This window comes from Fukomys damarensis, unplaced genomic scaffold, assembly GCF_012274545.1.
Source record: "Fukomys damarensis isolate Sample0158 unplaced genomic scaffold, DMR_v1.0_HiC HiC_scaffold_3, whole genome shotgun sequence".
Taxonomy (NCBI): domain Eukaryota; kingdom Metazoa; phylum Chordata; class Mammalia; order Rodentia; family Bathyergidae; genus Fukomys; species Fukomys damarensis.
In genome coordinates, this window is record NW_022900915.1 from 34,147,036 (window position 1) to 34,168,861 (window position 21,826).

The 21,826-nt window shown below is 33.8% G+C and overlaps 1 protein-coding gene across 10 annotated transcripts in view; it reads left to right on the forward strand.

Moving 5' to 3' along the window:
- Fam172a (family with sequence similarity 172 member A) overlaps window positions 1-21,826 on the forward strand; it is a 348,439-nt gene that overhangs the window by 86,836 nt on the left and 239,777 nt on the right. For all 10 annotated transcript variants that reach the window (XM_033767668.1, XM_010637189.3, XM_033767678.1 and 7 more), the window contains one exon: window positions 2,923-3,114. In XM_033767668.1, the coding sequence (XP_033623559.1) occupies window positions 2,923-3,114 (192 nt within the window). The remainder of the gene's footprint in view (window positions 1-2,922; window positions 3,115-21,826) is intronic.

Below are 21,826 nucleotides of genomic sequence, written 5' to 3' on the forward strand. Positions count from 1 at the left end.
GTTTAAGTGAAACATCACAATTTGTGAGGTTCCTGAGTATACCACAATGAAATGTTGATTGCTAAATACTGTTTTATGCAGTCTCTGTCACCCTAATGGCATTTGAGGTTGATTTGTCCCTAAGATGAAGTCCTGCGCCAGGATGGACTTCATGTTTATTCCTTAGTGAACTGTTGGCGTAATCACTTAACACCATTTAAAGATAAATAGCCTTGGAATAGCCATTTCTAAACTTCATTAGGTTAATGAAGAAAAACTTATTTATATAGCTATTTTAATATCTAAACAGTTCTGACTTTATATAGAGTAAGTTATAATTATAACGTATAGTCAGAGCCCTCTGTTTGAGGTGACTAGCTCAGGTACTGTCTTGTTCTTGCCACATAGTTGTTAATATTATTATATTATTGTGGTTTTTCCTTGTATATTCTAGTATTCTCATATTTTCAAGTCAGCTTTTCTGGATGTTCAAGTAAACTTTTATTTATTTATTCATGGCTGCCTTGATTTGTAGTCCCTTTAAAATTCTGGAGCAGCATTACGATAAAGAACACTTTCATATCTTCTCAAAATAAATATTCTTTCCGTTTTAAAATGATTAATTTGGAATTTGAAGTGGCAAAATTCCATTGCTTAAAAGATTGAGTTCTCTATCGGTCAACAAGGGCCTTAGTTAAATGGAAAGAAAGACACAGTGATCAGTGCCTTTTTGAAAGTCCATAGCTACAGGTTTTCTCAGTAAGACAGCTAGATGGCCATTTTCATTGCCATTCCAGCATCCATTAAAGCCTCACTGACTATGAGGCACTTTTATTTGTGGGATTTTAGAGTTACTCTTTAGAAATATTGTGGCTTTTTAAAATTGTACAGTGACATCCATGCCTTTTAATTTTTTTCTTCTGTTCTTATCACTCTTTTCTTTTTCCAAACCACTTTAGCAGAGAGCTTCCTCTATTTTCATATGATGTTCCTAGGTCAAAGGGAACTTTTCTTTTCAGGTTTGGTTTCCTCTGTCTCTCGTCTGCTTCTCTTCCTGTGTGTCTTTAGTTTCATTTGCTGTCAACATCTTGATTTGCTTACTGTGGGCACAGAGTGCAAGTGAAGCTGGCATGATTGTTTCACTTCGTGTTTCTCTTCCTACCTTTTTAGTTACTACTCATAAAGTAATAGTTATATCATTTTAATTCTTAACATTACGTAGCTCTTTTAAAATTCCGTATCATCACACATTAGTCTGATTTTCACTTTATGCCTCTGAACAAGGCAAGTATTATAGCCATTTTAAGAGGATTCATTATTGATTTAAATTCCTTGTACCTTAGAGAAGTCACCGTTGATGCTTGATAAGCGTTTGTATTCTAAAAGTTTCTGGTCATTCCTTTACTTATTGAGTACCTATAACATGCCAGGTTCCTATCTCAATACTTAAAATGTAACTGAATACAAAATAGAGAACTTTGTGACTTCTTGGATTACATTCTAGTAGAGACAGCAGATGGTGAATAAACCATGTACAAACAGATGCATGAAGTGCTCAGTGTGTCAGATTGTGGTATATGCTATGGAAAAAAATAAATCAGGGAAAGGGACCAGGAAATTCTTAGGGAGGTGTTTGAAGTTTTAAATAAATAGATGGGGAAGACTCTACCAATAAGTTATTTTTTTTTTCTTAAGCCTGTTGGCCATTGTTTTCTTGCTGAATAAAATGCCCTCTATGCTTTTTATGTATAGCTAAGCATCTAATACAGAAATCAATTTGATTGTTTTAGAAATACAGAAATTTTATTTTGCTTTTATATTCCCATGTTTACTGGCTGGCAATGTTTAGAATCTAGGGCGTTTTTTGATGTCTAGAACTTTTGTGTATTTCTTATTTCAATTTCCACATGAGTACCTATTGCTGACAGTGCAAGGAGCTGTTGTGCACGGCATGTGGATTAATCCCTCGTGTGGCATGTGTGTGTTACTAGACATCCAAACTCTCTAGCTTCTGGCTCTGACTTGGCTGCACAAAGACTTGCATTTCCAGTTACTGGCCACCACTGATGTGCGATGTCTTTCATTGTGAGCTGTGACATGACACTTGTAATAAAAGGATGGGAAGTTATAACTCCTTCTTATGTTCTTGTGTATCTTTCAAATTTAATTATACATCATCCAGGTAGATACTTAAAGTAAGTGCAATCAAAATGGATAAACATTCAATATTTCCCCATTACTAACTAATACGTAAAGCAATTTTACTGGAATGCATGAATGTTGCTTCATAAAATAATTATATAATTCTGTGGTTATAATCTCAGTGAAACTTGAAGTTCATGTATATAGAAAAGTGTTTGAATTTCTAAATACTTTCCTTTATTCTTTTTAAAAATTTTTAGTGTTCAAAATTAAAACATACTTTCCCATAAATGTATCTTCAGATTGAGGTTTTCTATTTTCTCTAGTAGGTATAATAAACATCAGTTATAGAATTATATGTTTAATAGCTGTGTGACCTTGGGCAACTCCTTGTATTAGCTAAGCTTCAAGTTCATCTACTAGTGAGCATTATAATAATATTGCCATAATAGGATTGTTATAAATGAGAATAGTTTTTAAAAGTTAGCATAGTGTCTGAATCAAAAAATGTGACTTGTTCTTAAGTATGATGATGATATAATACTAACCACACAGTAATAATGTAGGGAGGCATATTTCCAGTATTCTTTAAAATACATTTTATTATTCTAATTACTATCATGTTTTGCTCATCCACCTAACATGTAACTGCTAATCTCTACTGAAAATTTTAATGTTATTTTTAAGTTGTTTTAACTCCTTTAATTCTCTATAGCCATCAAATAATTTATAATTAGTTGTTTTCTAACTTTTATATGCCTCATCAGCAGTTACTTATTCTCTAACTTTTTTATATTACAGGTTGATGCCACTGAAAGTGAACCAAAGAGTTTTATCTTCATGAGTGAGGATGCGTTGACAAACCCACAGAAGCTGATGGTCCTCATTCACGGTAGTGGTGTTGTCAGGGCTGGTCAGTGGGCTCGAAGGCTTATTATAAATGAAGATCTGGACAGTGGCACCCAGATACCTTTTATTAAGAGAGCTGTGAATGTAAGTACTATTTCCTTTTTCTGGCATTTTGTAGTTTTATTAGTTGTAAAGTATTTGCTCATGTAACTGCAAAATTATATCCTAAGTATAACTGGTCTTCACGTGATTGTTTATCTTACATGATGATTTATTTGCATTGTTTTGTAGTTCTTTGGAAAAACAAAGTGCTACGAGCACACAAAGATTTAGACAGAATCTTTGAAATGCATATTGTTAATTCTGTTTTAGTTACATGAAATATCAAACTAGCAAATATTCATCTATATTGAAAATACATGTTATTATTGCCTTTGTAAACCTTTGACTACCTAATTTAGTGAAAGTAAAGGAAATCTGCTTTATTAAAGGAAAAGTTAAAATAACTCAGTGATTTTTTTCTTGTCTTTAAAATATTCCTTAGAGCCCCAGAATAAATTATTTTGAACATAAAACAAACATACAACATGGTAAACTGTAATATTTAATAAATTTATTACTTGAATTATAAAAATTGGTATCTTAAGATTATGGTCAAGGTTTTCTGTTTTGAAACAATGAAATTATTTTTCTTGCCTAGCATTGTTAGATCTTGATATTCGTCTAATGTCGTTTTACTGTCTCATTCTCAATTTCTTCATTGAATAGCCAAATTATGCAAAGTATGCATTTTTTTCTACAGGTGAGGAAAAATCTTCAGGGAAAAAAGTATAATGGCCTCTTATGTAAAAATTAATGTAAGACAGCAAAGTTACTGAATAGTATGTGTCTACATATGTTTAGTTTTAGCATATTTTTATAGTCAAAATTGGAAAGACTTGAAAACTCAGATAATTATAAAAAGCAAAAGATAATACATTCTCTATTCTGTTGACTCTGAAATATAGTCTCAGCCTACCTCCTATGGAATATTTTTGCCAGTAGATTTTGTATCCCCTACAATGCTGCAAGTTGAATTTCTTAGGTTAATTGCGTATTTTTTCCCAGTTTTCCAGAATATGTAAAGGATACAAAGGCATTACTTTTGGTTCGATTCCTAACTTCAATAGTGTTTTTAGTAGAATTGAAGTAATTTTTCAGTGAATTAATTAAATATTCAATTAGTGATATTATATGTAAAGTGTATGCATAATTCAATAAATATTTGAAAAAATTTAGTAAAGAAAATGAGATATTTTCAGCTAGTGAGCTCTTGGTGAAATATTTTATTAAATATATTATCTCTGTTATAGGTAATGTCCACCTTGCATATTCTAGAATATTTTGTTGTGTTTGGTTCTTGAAGTGAAAGAGTATCGGGCACCCATGGCAAATATATTTGCTTCAACAGGCCACCCATAGACAGATCTGACAGGAGGCTGAGAATTGTCAACAATATTAGAACTGCAGGCATTTTGGTTTTATAAATAAAAATAAATTTTCCAGCTTTTCTCAGTCATTACAACTCATGATTCATTGAGCAGAAGCCGTTGATTTTTAGGTACTATGATATTTCTAAATTTTAGTTTTTGTACTTTATTGTCCTTAGTTTTAAAAAATGGGGCTGGGGGTTTAGCTCAATGATGCTGCCTCCTGCTTTGCAAGCACAAGGTCCCAAGTTTGATCCCTGGTACCAAAAAAAAAGAAAGAAAAGAATGTGAGCTTTATTGTGGTGAATTCCTTTATAGTGAATATCTAAAATCACCCTTGGAAAATTCTAGATAAGTGATTTTTATTATTTTTACTTTTTTTCTTTTTTCCAATTTCATTTTTTATTAGTGCCTTGCAGTACATAATGATTACATTCCTAGTGGGGAGTTGGTGCATGTACGTAACACATCTTCTTTTTTCATCCACCTTCTCCCCCCCCAATCATCTCTCCCAACCAACCCTTCCCTTTTGCAAAATATCTACAGTTTGTCTCTATTTCCTGTTATCTTTTTCCGGTGTTTTCTCTGCTTTGTAATCCTTCAGGGCCTTTCCATGTGAAAGGAGTTAATCTGGAAAAGACAGTGTTTTAGGGGAGCAGACAGAAGAATACATGGTAGGAAATAAGACATATCTCATTCTTTTTAACCAGATTAAGTCTGTTATCACTTTAATTTTTTAAAGTTTCCATTGTTTAGAAAGGCTGGGAACCACTTCTCTGTTTTTCATGTTCTGTCAATTTTCATATCACAATGAAAGTAAATTCTGATATTTTGAGGACCAGAAAATGTCATCTCTACTCATTTCTGTTAATAGTATTTCTACATATTCTTGGTAGATATTTGGTATGAAATTTGGTCCTTTGGTTAAAATGTTAACATCATCCCCATGGTAGAACTATTTCTCTACATGTTCCCTTTTGTAAAAAGTGGTTGAAGTGGGCATGAGGATGGGAAACTGAGATTTCTTCCCTGACCTTCTAGGGCTCCATAGGTTATAGATTGAAAATCGTAAGTGTTAAGATCCTTGCATTTTTAGATACCTCACAATTTTATCGTCAGTAGTGCATTCAGGTTTTGTGTTGGAAGAATTGTGCCTGTCAGATAATTCCTCACGAGTGCTTCTGAAGTTGTTTGGTTAATATCTTTAGTGTTTAACAGTCTTCATGGCATAGTACAGTATTAGGTGTGAAATGGTTTATAGGCAAGCACTAATTACTTGGCAGTGGACTGTGCGGTGTAAGAGTTACTCGCATTTATTCTTTCTTTCTTTTTTTGTTGTACTGGAGATCAAACTCAGGACCTTCCGCTTGTGAGGCAGGCAGCCACACCACTGAGCTAAATCCCAGGCCCATTTCCTTCATTTTTTAGATGCAGCTTTTTAGGCATTTTCATGTATATTTTTAAAGTAGCCAGGAAAGTAGGTGACACTTGAATTAATTCATTTAAATGCTAATTGGCAGGATTAAGACCGGGGCACCAAATTGAAGAAGGCTTCTCATTGACTTCCTGGCCCGGTCTTGGATCGATTTGAGATACACTGTCAGAAAACTTTATGGAAAGCAGTTTGAGAGACACTGATCTACAGAGTCAAATTTTACTGTGCACTGAAGTCACCTGGAGGGCTTATCTCAAAATTACCATAAATTACCCTGTGTCAACCCTCAGTATTCGAATCAGAAGGTGTGGCTGGGAATTGAGAATTTGCATATATGATAATAAGCAAGTGATACCTGTGCTCCTGTCCCAGGAACCATATTAGAACCAGTGGCATAGGCTGTGTGCTTTGGACTGGTCAGGAATCTGTTGCTGCAGTCATTCCTTGCTATCCACGCAGGACTGGTTCTGGAAGCCAAACTCCATGGGTGCTCAAGTGCTTTATATTAAATCCCTCAGCATTTGCATATGGGCAGTGCACATCCTCCCATATATTTTAGTCATCTCTAAGTTACTTCCGAAACTGAATACAACGTAAGTAGTTGTTATATTGTTTAGGAAATAAGTTGAGTTTTTATAGAGCTGTGGTTTTTTTTAGCCAGCTTTTCATTGCTGTGACAAAATGCTGAAAGATTTATTTTGGCTCACGGTGTCAGATAGTTCAGTCTATAGTCAGCTGGTTCTGTTGCCTTTAAGCCTATAGTGGAGCAGAAACAGTGTAGCAGAGGAAACTTGCTCACTTCATAGCAGCCAGAGAGCTGAGGTGGACAGTTGGGAAAAGTCCAAGGAGAACATACATACAACTTTAAGGAATTGCACCTGCGACCTACTGCCTCCAGCAAGGCCCCAGATGATGCCATTAGTGGAATGAAGCCTTTCATTCATGGCCTCTGGGGAACATTTCAAATCCAAACCATAATAGTGGTTGAATTCACAGATCCAGAACCCACAAACATAGAAGGTTAACTTCAGTCTCTAAGTGTAAGAGGTACGGTAGAACATGATGGCAGCTATATTTCTTTAACGAAGATGGAGCTGTAATGATACTGTTTTCTAATAAAATCAGCAAAAAGCAAAATTTAAATTATGAAGGGTATTTTCAAAATACTGTCTAGAAATGATTCATACCTAAGCCAGGCGTGGTGGTGCACACCTGTAATCCCAGCACTCAGGAGGCTGAGGCAGGAGGATCGCTGCGAGTTTGAGACCAGCCTGGGCTACATAGTGAGTTCCAGGAGGTCAGTCTCAACTACATAATGAGACCCTGTCTCAAAAAACCAAAAAAAAAAAAGGATTCATACCTAACATGACTTAAAATTTTGCAGGGTAGATGGAGTCTTGGGATGTTGCCCAGCCTAGCCTTAAACTTGAATTAATCTGCTGCTTCAGCCTCCCAAGTAGCTATGGGATTACAGCTATTATGGCTCAGTGTCCAGGTAATTAGTAATTTTAGTGGTTTCAGGAAAAACCTGATTACTTAACAAAGGCACCATTTTTCCTAATATCTCATAATGAGATTATTTGGGATATTCTATAATTACTTATTTTGAGGATGTGATACTATGTCTGTTTTTAAATATCAATAACTATATCAATATAATTTATAGTTTTGGTTCTATGTTATGTTGGCTTGAGCTAATTAATATGGACTTCCCCATCTCACTAAACATACATAAAAATAATGAGAGAAATATAACAACAAAAGTATGAAATGCCTAGCTGTGTATTTCAAAAGATAGTAAAGGAATCCCAAAAATAAAAATTTATTTTAACTTGAAAGTCTGTGCTTCTTGAATGATTAAAATAAATTGAAAAAGTGAACTAACGGCATTTTTCAGAAATGCACGGTTTCAGAAATTTATTTTGTATTAATTATTTGATGCTTCCAACAGAAAATGAGGGCATATATCAATTATTCTGTCCCTCTGGAGGTACTTCAGCTTGAATTTGTTGTAATACCGAGCCAGTACTTAGACTTCGATCCATTTGGTCTTCCATAAATTTACTGACATTTGCGTCCTTTCTTCTCTCATTTCATTCGGGGGGTGAATTCAGCATCTCTCTCTTTTTTTTTCTTTTTCTTCACTAACATTTTCGTGTAATTCGTGGCAGAGATAATAAAAATAATTCAATGTTTTGTGTGGTTGTCTCAATTGTAGGTAGTCATTCTACTATTTGGATCTTTTAAAATAATATCAGTGTGAGTTTCTATATAATCAAATGCTTTGTAAATCTCAGGAGATGACTTCCTTATATAGTGGTATTCATCATCCTAGAATATATTAGGATTCTATCTTAGAAATTACTGTAATTATAGCAGGGCTAAATTAATAAACTTTAATTGATATGAAGGCAATGCCTTGAGTTAGAGTTTTTAGTTTGTAAATCATTGCTTTTAATGAGCTATGGTTTAGCTTTTCTATTATGGGTATTGGCTTTTTCTCTTTTCTTACTCCATTTTGATTTTTCCCCCTTTTTGGTGTGTACTTTTGTGAAACTCATTGATTATACTATTAGAATTTCTTCACAAATGTTCATACAGTTGTTATCAGTAGTTATCTAGAATAGGATTTGACTTTTTTTTTTTTTTCATTAACTTAAGTGATAAATTTTTTTGCAACAACTTAGGCCGGGGATTTAGCTCAGTGGTTTCGCCACCTGCTTCACAAGCACTAGGACCTGATTTCATTCCCCAGTACCAAAAAAAAAAAAAAAAAAAAAAAAAAAAAGCACTTTACTGCCCTTAATTCATGATCTTTTGAATAAATCCTGTAAAAGCTTGTTATTTCAATAAAAGTGTCTGAGACGTGTGCAAGTTATAATAGGATTCTAATAGTTACCTATAGTTAATTTTAGATAGGAGTAAGAATATAGGAGTATCATATTAAAATAGGCATAGCTACTATTTTTATAGGAATAATGCCATCCGTGAGCTTATGAGAAAAATTACTGAATTATATAACAGTACAAATATGAGATAGAACCATGGGAAAAATATATATTTAAGGGCTCAGAGACATCAAAATCATAAAAAAACTTTGTATTTTAAAATATACTTTGTTCAACTTCTGAACAACCAATGGGTCATGAGGAAATTAAAGAAGAAATTAGATAGTTTCTACAACTAAATGACTATATCAGTACAACAAATCAGAATCTATGGGACACAATGAAAGCAGCCATATAAGGGAAATTCATAGCAGTGATACTCAAATTAGGCAAACAGAGCCAGCTCAAATAAACAACCCAATGCTGAACATCAATCTTCTAGAAAAAGAGCAGGACAAACCCAACACTCATGAAAAGGAGAAAATTACAAAGATCAGAGCAGAAATCAATTCAGTGGAGAGTAAGAGAATCACACACACACACACACACACACAAACACAATTGATGAAGCAAAGAATTGGTTCTTTGAAAGAATAAATAAAATTGACAAACCCTTAGCCAACCTTATGAAAAAAAAGGAAAGTGAAAGACCCAAATTCACGCAATTAGGAATGAAAAGGGTAATATTAAAATGGAGCCAGCAGAAATCCAGACAATCATCAATACCTACTTTGAGAACCTAAACCCCACTAAGGTGGAAAACACAGAAGAAATCAACAAATTCCTAAATATGAATTGCAAAAGTTAAATGAAAAAGACCTAAAAACTCTAAACAACTCAGTATCAATCAGTGAAATTGAAAACGTAATTAAAACTTACCAACTGGCTGGTTGTGGTGGTTCAGGCCTGTAATCCCAGCATTTGGGAGGCTGAGGCAGGAAGATCACTGTGACTTCGAGATCAGCCTGGGCTGCATAGTGAGTTCCAGGTCAGTCTCAACTACATAGTGAGACCCTGTCTCAAAAAGCCAAAAAACAAAAACCAAAAAAATTACCAACTAAGAAAAGCCCAGGCCCTGATGGCTTCACTGTTGAATTCTACAAGACATTTAGAGACGAACTGTTGTGACTACTGTTTAAACTCTTTATTGAAATTGAAAGGGAAGCAATACTCCCAAATTCATTCCTGGAAGCAAGCATCACCTTGATCGCCAAAGCAGAGAAAGACCCAACCAAAAAAACTACCTACAGGCCAATCTCACTAATGAACATAGATGCAAAAATCCTCAGTAAATTACTGGTAAGCAGAATGTAGATCATCAAGAAGCTCATATACCCTGACCAAGTGGGATTCATCCTGGTGATGCAGGGATGGTTCAACATATGCAAATCTACAAATGTAATATACTATATTAATAGATCCAAGGCAAAAATCATATGATCATCTCAATAAATGCTGAAAAAAGTGTTTGACAAAATCATGATAGAAACCTACAGAAAATTGGAATAGATGATCTCTTTCTCAATCTGATAAAAGCCATCTATGAAAAACCAACAGCCAAAATCGTACTAAATGGTCAAAAACTGAGATCCTTCACTCTAAAATCAAGAAGAAGACAAGGATGTCCACTATCACCACTTATGTTCAGTGCAGTTTTGGAAATATTAGCCACAGCAATGAGACAAGAGAAAGAAGTAAAAGGAATAAAGATAAGAAATGATATTAAATTGTCATTATTAGCAGACATGATACTCTATATTGAAGACCCCAACAACTCCACCAGAAGTCTTCTAGACTTAACCAAATTCAGTAAAGTAGCTGAATACAAAATTAACACTGAAAAATCAATAGCTTTCCTGTACATGAACAACAGACTCACTGAGAGAGGAACTGGAGAAATAATTCAAGAAAATGAAATACCTAGGAATCAACTTAATGTAAGACACCAAAGACCTCTACTTTGAAAACTGTAGCACTCTGGAAAAAGAGATCAAAGAGGATATCTGGAAATGGAAAGGCATCCCTTGCTCCTGGGTAGGAAGAACCAACATAGTGAAAACGGCTATCCTTGCAGAACTGCTCTATAGATTCATTGCAATCCCAATTGAAATCCCAGCAGCATACTTCACAGACCTTGAGAAAAACAATACAAAAATTTATTTGGAAAAAGAATAGACCTAGAATAGCAAAAGCAATTCTAGGCAGCAAAGAGAAGGTTGGGGGTATCACAATAGCTGTATAGCAGTATAGTTGAAACTGTACTACAATGCTACTGTGATAAAAATAGCATGGTCCTGGCAAAGAAACAAGCCTGAGGATCAGTGGAACAGATTAGAAGATCCAGAAACAAATCAAGACACACTCAGACACCTCATCTTCAACAAAGGAGCCAAACATCCTCACTGGAGGAAAGATAGCCTATTTAACACGTGGTGCAGGAACAATTGGGTTTCAACTTGCCAAAGATTAAAACTAGACCTATATCTCTCACTATGCACTAAACTAAAATTGAAATTGATTAAAGATATTAAAATAGAAACACTAAACTGGCTGGAAGATAGGTTAGGTAGAATTCTTGAAGACATTGGCATAGGAAAAGATGGGATGTCTTCTTATTAAAACGCTTCTGCACAGCAGGAAAAATGACCAATGCCGTGAAGAAACAACCTACAATGTTGGAAAAAATTTTTATCAGCTGTTCCTGAGACAAAGGTCTATCTAGAATATGTAAAGCACTTTAAAAAAATCAGACCTCCTATATTTAAAGTCCCTAGCCAAAAATCCACACCGGAAATGCACAGATATTTCTCAAAGAAGTAGAAATAGCAAATATGAAAAGTGTTCAGCCTCACTGGTTATTGAAGAGATGCAAATGAAAATAACGCTGAGATTCTACCTCATTCCAGATAGAATAGCTGCTATCAAGAAATCAACCAATAACAAAAGCTGGTGGTGCTGTGGGAAAGAGAAACCCTGCTCCACTGCTGACAGGAGTGTAGACTGGTGCAACCACTGTGGAAATCAGTATGGAGATACCTCAAACACTGAGGATTAGAGGTCTCATTTGACCCAGCTATTTCCTTGCTGGGGATCTTTCCCAAAGAATTAAAAGAATCACACCACAGTGATATATGTGCACCAATGTTCATAGCAGCACAGTTCGTAATAGCTCAAATTTGGATATAGCCCAATTGCCCATCACCTGGAGCCTGGATAAAGAAAATTTGTTTTGTTTTGTTTAATAAAATGGAGTACTACTCAGCCATAAAGAATGAGAAACAAGAGACATGTATAGCTAAATGAATGCAGAATGAGGGCATACTCTTAAGTGAAATAAATAGGACACACGTGTAAATACTGAATTCTCTGGTGTGAGAAACTGAAAGTGTAAATAAAGATCAAACGGTGCAATAGATACTGTGAAATAAGAATTTATGCTCTAAAAGGGAAGGGGAAGTAGGAGGTGTTGGGGAAAGGAAAAGAGGGAAAAGATTAAATATGAGAAAAGGGGAAAATGGAAACAAAGTCTTTGGAAATAAGCAAGTGTGGAGGAGTTGAAGGAGATAGGGGAATGGGGAATAAATAAGAACCAAGATAGATTATGTAAAGGTACAAATTCCCAATTAAGAATGTCAGCATATTGTATATCTAAAACTAGTAAAAAATATAATAGTCATTGAAAGTATTTGTGAAAATTAAAGATGCTTTTCATAACAGGTTTTATTTTTCAACAATGGTAATAGATAATGAAATGTTCGGGGACAAATAACACTAAGTTTAGCTATCAATGGGGATGTAGATTGAGTAATGTGTTTTAGGTGGCTGTTTACCAGTGTTTCCCGAAACTCAACTCTAAGTCTCCTTTGTAGGGACTTACAGGGGAGCAGCACCGGAAGTATATGTTCATGAGTGCTTACCACAGCACTTTGTCATAGTATGGAAACTTGTAAGCATGTCCACCAGTAGGGGAGTGTTTGGTTAAACGGTAGCATATTCAAGCCAGGGAAGGCTATGTCGTTTACGAAAAGGAATGAGTTATGTGTGTATGTGTGTGTTCATTTATAGGGGATGATGTATAGGAGTTATCAGATGGAAACACAGGCATGAGATCACCTATTTTAAAGTAGGCTTATTCATGTTTACATGCTACGTTGGCATTCATATATGGATGTACATCCTGGAATTATATACAAGAAACTACAAGGTGATTTCATTTAGTTTTTATTTTCAATTTTTACAATTTTGTTTTCACTTAACTTTTTAGTCTGAGCAGTTTTTCCTTTTGTATTTAAAAAGATACAGCACTTGTAATTTAAAATTTTTTGAAAAATATTCATGAAATATGATGTTATGGTTTTTATTTTAATCTTTTATAAAACAATTTAACACTTACTGAATGTTTCAGTATTAAACAGCTAAAATTTTCTTTAAATATTTTTTTGCCTTTAAAGAGTAGTTGAATTTAAACCACTGGAATTCATATTTTAGAAAAAAATTTACCTAAGTAGTAATACTTTGTTATTTAAAATATGGGACTAGTAAACAGTGGATTGAAACTAACATTAGTAAATTCAATGTAAAAGCAAAGTTTGAGGGAAAATATAAATTAATTTTAAAAATAGAAGTTTTTACATTATAGTCTTCATTGAAGACTGTTGGAGTAAGAATTTCAGAAAGATTAAAAGCTTTATCACATTTCTGAACTGACAAGGTATATGAGGCCACATCAACCCCGTGCCAGCAAAAGAAAACAATAAGATGACAGCTCTGGTGTTGTTAACGACAGCTCACTCCTTTACGACCTCAGTTCTTGACAGAACACAGGTCTGCTTGCTGCATCATGGCAGAGATATCACTACCTTCTGGCCCTGTCAACGAATCGGGAGGAAAAAAGCTATGTTCAGTTTGAAAATCCAATTACCTTCTGGAATTTTTGTCCCTGATTCTGAAATAGATGTGATCAGCTCTTCTGTGATAGCTCTTTTTGTCTCTAGTACTGAACTAATTAAGCAGTAATAATGCCAGAAGTTAAGCTCTTTCCTCAGTCAAATGAATAGTTAGCTATGATAGTATAAAGTGCCTTGCTAATCTAATCTGACATCAACCTAAGAAAAATTTTACAAGTCCTTTTATGCCTAATATTTATTTCTTTTACTCTGTCTATACCGGACTTCAGATAACTTTTGAAACTTACCTAGGCTTTTTTTACTAACAGCGAAAGAAATGATACTGGATTTTAAAATTAGTCACCATTTTTATATGAAAAATAATGAGTATTATTTGTCCATAACTCGGAGTTTGTGTATGACCAGAATTTTAATGTAGGTTGAGATGAGTTTAAATTAATAAAATGAACATAAAGTAATCTTGTTTAATTTCTACCATAATGTTTATTTTTTATTTGCTCTGATGTCTTTTCAAATCTGCTTTTCTCTTGAGCTTTATGTTATTGTGTCCATGATCCATACTGTTTTCCTCCTTTTTATTTTGTTTTAATTGCTGATCTCTGTTCTGATCTCTCTTCCTTTAATCAGCTAAAGTAGTCTGAATTACTTAATCAGAGCTGTTTTAGGAGTGAGCAAGTATGTAAGATTGTGGGGGTGTGATTCTCAGGAAGGAAGGAAGTAATACCTCCTGCAGCGATGAGCAACATTCTGGACACTGAAAGATTGGAGAAGGCAGGACTTGGGGCAGGGTTGAACTTTTAGTGTAACTTCTGTATAACACACACACACACACACACACACACACACACACATCTTCAATAAAGGAGAATACTTAGTTATTGAATGGCCTAGGTTTAGCAAAAGTTTAAAGATGTCAGGTTTGCGTTTGTTATTGTAAGTACTTGTGGTTTCTAAGGTGTTTTAGTCTTTATACTCTTACCTTGAATATTTTTCTTCTGAGTGTCTTTCCATTGAAAAGAATAACTAAAATGGAAAGCACATAAGCCTTTAGTAGTAAGAAATACTAAGTCTACACTTGAAATTACCGAGGCAGTGAATTATGGAAGGGGGTAATTTGTTTATGAAAGTGCAGTTTGAATGGTTAGCTTAAACCAACAAGCTTTAGGTTAAATTTATTTACATAATCTGTGAAATAAGAATTTAAAGAAAATATCAAGAATGTGAATTGAAGTAAAAATAATTATTAACTTCCTTGGGAGTTGTTCAATAGCCTTTCATATTTCTGACATTCTTGTATCACTTGATTTTTTTTCAACATGACATAAATATAAGCTATTTTGAGATACCAATTACAAATTCGTGGCCTGTTTGAATATTGGAAAATATCAGTATAGTGTTTTCAGTCTTTTTATTCAGAATATTGAATACTGAAAACAAATCACTACTGAAAATTTGCAGCAAGTTGTCAGAATTTCGTGGAATTCTTCGGTATACTTTGCATATTTAAAATCTTCTATACTTACTTTAAAATAAATAAACTCTCAGTTTACTGCAAGTATGAATATAATCAGTAACCCTGTACTGCCATGTATTCATTCAGATGTTAAAATCTTGGGATATACAGTGTTGCTTTGTGTTTATAATCCTATTAGAAAAGAAATGGTACTATATTTATGGGGTGGTTATACAGAGATGCCATTGCCTCATGAAGTTTGAAGCTTTGAGAAGAAGACTACATAATAATAAGGAGCACAAATAGAATGTCCAGTATATATCCTTTTTTTAAAAAATCAATGTAGTTTCAAGGTTACCCACAATTTATTTTATACGATTTAAGCCATATTAAATTATTAATGCCATGTAGAAATGGTAGAGCATAGCAAGTGATTGTTTTCCATAGTTTGTAATGAGCATGTGTTATTCAAATTCTGAAGGAAAATAAGTTATGTCATAATTATTTTGAAGACAAAAGTACACATTGAAATATTCTCTTAACATCCCTGGAAAAAATAGCATTTGTAAGAAGCTCTCCTTTAGCCATTTATTTCTACTGTAATACAATGATAATGATATGTATCTCAAAAAAAACTTGTGGAATATACTGTTAATTAGGTAATTCAACCCTACTTTTGCTTTTGCTAATGGAAACATTGCTTTTGTTATATTTTTCAGTTTTTGCATACTTCATACAGTTACTGAAGCTTAATCACTTTAAAACAATACATTTAAATTGTTGTCTTTATCACTATATGTGTAGATTGCAAATAAAGAATACAGTATATCAAGTTATCTATGTATGCATGCATGTTCATTATGAGATATTAACAGCTTGCTCATGGACTATTAATAGCTCAATAATAAAGAATATTTCTTTAATATCAAAAATAGGTTTGTTTTGAAATATATTTATGATCTTACACACACACACACGTCTACCTACATGCATACAAATAGCTCAGTATGCTACCATTTAAATTGCCGAAGAAGTATTGTTAATATTTTTAAAAATAAAACATTGTTACAAGACTTGTCCATTCTGTTGGGAAATAAGTACTTATGTATCATTCCACAAGCTTCATATTTTAATAAAGTTATCTTTTCTTACAGTTGATTAGCTTTGAAAATATTTTCTCATTTTCTCCAAAGAGGCAGATGTCAAGAATATTTCTTAAGATTCTTTGCTAGTTGTCATTTTCTGATAGCGAGAAACTGTCTTTTCATTGAACTCTTCAGGAATACCTATTCAATATAGTCATGGTTTGAAAATGTGCTGTTCTTTTGAATAGCAGGTATTGTCTGTGTTTAGAAACGTAAATAAATTAAATACTTCCATGGGAACAAACTCAGTCTTGGTACTTTTCTTTTTTCCTGGAAGTTAACAAATTACAACATGAAAGCCTGTAGGAGAGAGGGCTGTAATGCATCATTTGCGCTGCAGGGGTTCTCTCTGTCCAGAATGCATCCGTTTAATTTCTCTCAGTTTCTGCCTGTGACACTGTATAAGGAAACTCAGATTTCTTGTTCTTCTCTAAGGACTCTCCTGGGTGGAAAGTAACTTATACAGAATTAATAATTGGTGTTGCTTTTTCATTATCGCCTATCAACACAATTTGCAGATTTCATTTTAGAGGGGGAAAAAAATGGGTTATATGGGAAGCACTTAACAACTGTAAAGCACTGAATCGGTTTTAAAAAGGAAATGTATTTTGAGATAGCTGTTCTATACGGACAGTTAAAAATATTGATCATTAATATCTCATGGCTCTTTTATTTCTTTGGTATGATAAAATCAGAAAACTTAACCTTAAAGTGAAAAACAGGTATAATAATGACAAAAATTAATTATTTCGTTAAATGAGAAAAGAGGTTTAGTTATTTGAATATATTTATAAAAAGTTTTACCTTAGGGCTGGGTTTTAACTCAGTGGTGCCGTCACCTGCCTTGTGAGTGCAAGGTCCCAAGTTCAATCCCCAGTACCAAAAAAAAAAAAAAGTTTTACTTTTACTCAAGTGAACCATTTTGCTTAAGCATTTTGTGGTAGTGTGTTATAGAATCACTTTTCTTAGAGAAAAAAATTGATAGTTTAATTGGTATTAACCTGTTATACTATGTGCTTCATGGTGCTGAAATCTACATTAAAACCACAAGATATGGGATGTAAGACTGCTTTTGACAAGAGACTGTATACCTCTGTGTATATGATATCCATAATTGGATATAAATAATTGTTTAGATGAGTAATTTTAAGTCCTTATTTTTAAGTCCTTGAGAACTTTTTTATTAGCTGTGTTATGGCTTCTTAGCCTTTTTTCTTCCAATTTATATTCTTTTAATTGTTTTATGAGAAAAAATTATAAAATTAAGAGTTGGATTAAAAAAAGAAAAACATTTGGAAGAAACCTGCATAATTGCTTCGTCTTTTTGTGCTTTTGCAACTCAATTTGTTACATTTTTAACACATAATAATAATGCAATTTGGCCTCCTAACTATGTTAATTTTATTACTTTGTGCACTGCACCTGTAACAACCAGCATTTTAAGAGAGGCCCCTTTTTGACAGATTTTATGGGTATGCATCTCTTTCCCACTGACCTGGAAGCTCATTGAGCTCTGAGAGCATACACTTCCACCATTGCCTAGCAGTGCCTTTCAGTGAACAGGAAGGTTAAAGGTTCCTAGTTACCTATTTTAATGTTGTGACCTATTGTATGATGTAGTCGAGAGTTTTTAACTCTATTAGTCTGTTTTCTAATTCATAAAAATGAGCATAACAGTACTACTAAGCTTACAGTATTATGTACAAGTTAAATGACAATATGTATGAAAAGTATTTTCACTAATGGGGATGGACGAATACATGAATTTTAATTAGTGAAAGAGAAAAGTGTGATGTTTTATTGGTAGGAGCTGTTGTTTTTATTAAATCTATGAATAGAAAATAGTAAATTATTAAATCTTGAACAGAAAGATGATATATACAATTTCTTATTATAATGATTGTTACATTATACAAGCCTAATTAACAAATATGGAAGTGGTGATAGTAATTATTTAGTATTTTGGGATTGTTTCTCCTATTTTTCTGTACAGACCTTGCCGCTTTGTGCTGTTCTTTGTAACAGCATGACTGGTTAGTCTGTCTTGAGTATCTAGATGTGCTTGCACTGATTTTTCTAGACCCATATTATCAGCTTTTTTAAGGACACTCTTTTGCAGATTTAGATTGACTTCTGATGTCATCCTCCACAGGTAACAGTGCCTAGAAAATGGAAACAGAAGTGTACTGAAAATGATTTTTTTAAACTCACAATTGTTAATATCAAATACTTCATTCTACTTGTCTTCCTCTGTCAAATCTATTCTATCCATCTGTCGCATCTCTAATTCATCTATAAATCCATCAGATATTTACTGAGGGTGAACTCTACTTACAGTTTAGTTTAAAGATCAGATATAAGTTTAGTGTAAGTTTAGCAATGACCTGAATACTGTCTGCCTCCAAGACATTGTAGTTTAATGACAGTAGACAAGCAAATTTGGTACAGTGTGATATTTATCCAAAAGTATAAGCACAGGATACTGTGGATGAGCATATTGAAGACATCTCTTAAATCTATCTGTCTCTCTAGTAATAGTATTTACCTAAGTTCTCAAGTACAAGTAGGCACTTGGAAGTAGGGAGAAGTATTTCAGACAGAGGGATTAGTTGAGTAAAGCTTGAGTGTAGAGTTTGATGAGAGAGGGAAAGGCTGAGGGTGAAGAGATCATCAGGGCCTCTTAAGTTATTTGTAAATTGTCATAGGCTTATGGAGCAGCACTGAAGTGTTTCAAAAAAAAAGAAATGCCATGGTCAAATCAGTGTTTCAAAAAGTTTCTCTAGCACGCATTTGAGTGACTGGGATGATGCTACTGTGATACCACGTGTATGCACAGTGGTGGGCTGAGAAAGCAGGGAACATGTGTATAACAGGAGTGCCGAAGTTATTAAGAACAGCGGGACAGAAGGACCTGGTGCCTGTATGTGACAAGTGAAGGAAAGGGAAGGCTTAAATGTGACCCCTAGGTTGCTAACTTGTGTGATAGGGGAGACAGTGATATCATTAAGTGAGATTGGATTACCAAAGAGGAGTGAACAATGTTGAGGGAGTTGAGAATTCTGATTTATTTTAAGGTTTCTTGTCACCATATTCTTCCCAAGCCATTAGATGTCTTTCAGTGATAAACATCGATTATGCAGATGCTTAGAACTAATTGTGCTTAAGCCTTGTTAGGATATTTCAAGGAAAGACATAATTATAGTAGTGTCACCTAATATCTTAAATTATAGGACCTTATGCTGTCATTTAACTTTTTGCTCCTTGTGCATTTTTTTCTTGAATATTTTGGTTGAAAAGCTACTCAGCAAGGAACTCATTAGTAGTGGAAAAATTGTGAATGACAATTTACATGGTCTTATAAAACCTACAGTGAGACTAAAGAAACATTTTCAGTGCTTCATGTGTTTAGCTGAATGAAATCTGGCTACTGCCATTATGTAATGATGTAGAAAAAGGATCAACGATGTGGCTATTTAACATAGAAACAGTCTGTGTTTATACTACAATATCATTTGTGTTCTCTCCCAAAGCAATGACTGCTATGCTTAATTTTAAAATTTTCATCAGAAAGAAGGTATATTACTTTCTTAATAAGTAATTTTCTCATCTCTTTAATGATTGTAATATGATCTATATTTTACACTTGATCTTAGCCAAAAGGCCGAGAAGTGATTTTTTTTTTTTTTTTCTGGTACCGGGGATCAAACTTGGGCCTTGTGCTTGCGAAGAAGGTGGCGGAACCACTGAGCCAAACCCCCAACCCAATATGTTTTATATTTGAATTGGTGTTTTTAGGTCTTAAATTGATTGTATAGATGCTTTCAGAGTATTTTTTCTGCTACAGATACAGCCCACTTCAAATGAAAATATAGGAAAAATCAGTTATCTTTTAAAAACTCTGTTTTCTTCTAATTTAAAATATTCCTCTTAGTTACAAAAAGAAATAGTTTGTGAAAGATTTGTTACATAGATGTTTTTAATATTGTACTCATATTATTCATTAATGATTAGTCGCTTGGGAATAGAGGAGATTGTATACTATATTATTGCTATTAATATTTAAAATGTCATAGTAGCAAAGTACTCGGCATTCCAAAGGTATTTCTATGTTCAGACGTTTCAGGCAATTAATGGGCTCACTAGGTAGACATCGGTGAATGCCTTGTGGGAAGTGGGTAAGAGCAAGTGTGGAGTAGACAGTATGTATCTACTCAGACAGAGACCCTTTGCTTACTTAGAAATTAAAAGATAGTAGGCCAGATATTTAGATGATAAATTCTGGATTGAGGAGGAGAGGAAGGAAAAGGAGGAAGGTGGTTCATTTACTGTGAAGTGGGAATCAAGGAGATTTTAACTTGTTTACAAGATGGACTCCAATATTACTGTTGCGATAAGGAGTATGCGTGTTTCCTATTTCTGTTGCCTTTGCATATTTGTACATCAGCTATTATTTTGGGCGAGCAGCTCTCAGACCTTTTGTTCACCTTGGCACCCTTTCCCTATTGTTTTTTCTAAAATCGTGTCAGGCAACAGTATTGCATTGGCTTATAGTCTTACTTCCTTCACTACAGTGATTTTGAATTCATACCTTTCTCGGCACCAGAAAAGTTATTGAATCTAATTGGGCTTGCTTTTTTCCTTCCTTTAAATAAGGAACTTTTAGATGAGCTCTAAAGTTTCTGTAAGCTTTGGTAAGTTTTCGAGTAGAAATGAGCAGAATTCTATATTTTTAAGCCTCCAATTGGGAAAACTTGTCCTAAGCCCTTTATTCATGGAGCAATATGTATTTATCAAAGATGCTTTCATACTAGATGCTTTGGTAGGAAAAGTTATCCATTTTTTAGTGTTAGCATTAAAGTATTTTCTTAGTATCATTATATATGATGCTGTAGGAAGCACATTTGATTTTTGGCTATTCACAATGTAAATTAACCTGGGAAAAAAAAAGCTGTTTTTCTTTCTAAAAATATTTGCTTTAGGATCAGCTAACCAGTTCATTCAGATGCTAATAATATGAAGAAAATACAAATTGAATAATGGACCGATTTGTTTATAATTTTTATGAGGCTACATATTCATGAAGTCATTCATTATTGTCCTAAATTAGTTACAGAATGAGCCATGATGTTTTACAGTGAAATGAATTTATTTTTAACCCAGCCTTTGTAAAAATTCCCAACCTTTATTTTTATTTCTGAGCCTTACCTTATCCAGTAAAGTGTACTTACCATATTACTACAAGTATCTGGTGCTTTAAGTCTTAAATGGTAAAAGATAACACCAATAGGTAGAAATTATTTTTGTAGTCATAAACGCTAGAACTACTTACATGTGAAAAGAATATGAAGACATTTTAATGAGCAGAGAAAAAGAAGAAGGACCCACAAATTGTTACAGTGGTGTAATTTGCTTTTTACCACCAATTTAAATTCACTGTGCTTGTATTAAATCTGAATACATACTTTCTAAAACTTTACAGATTGAGTGACTGATACATTCCTGACCTAACATTTGGGGCTCAAAAGCAAGCAGAACAACTGGTAATTATTTGTTCTGTAT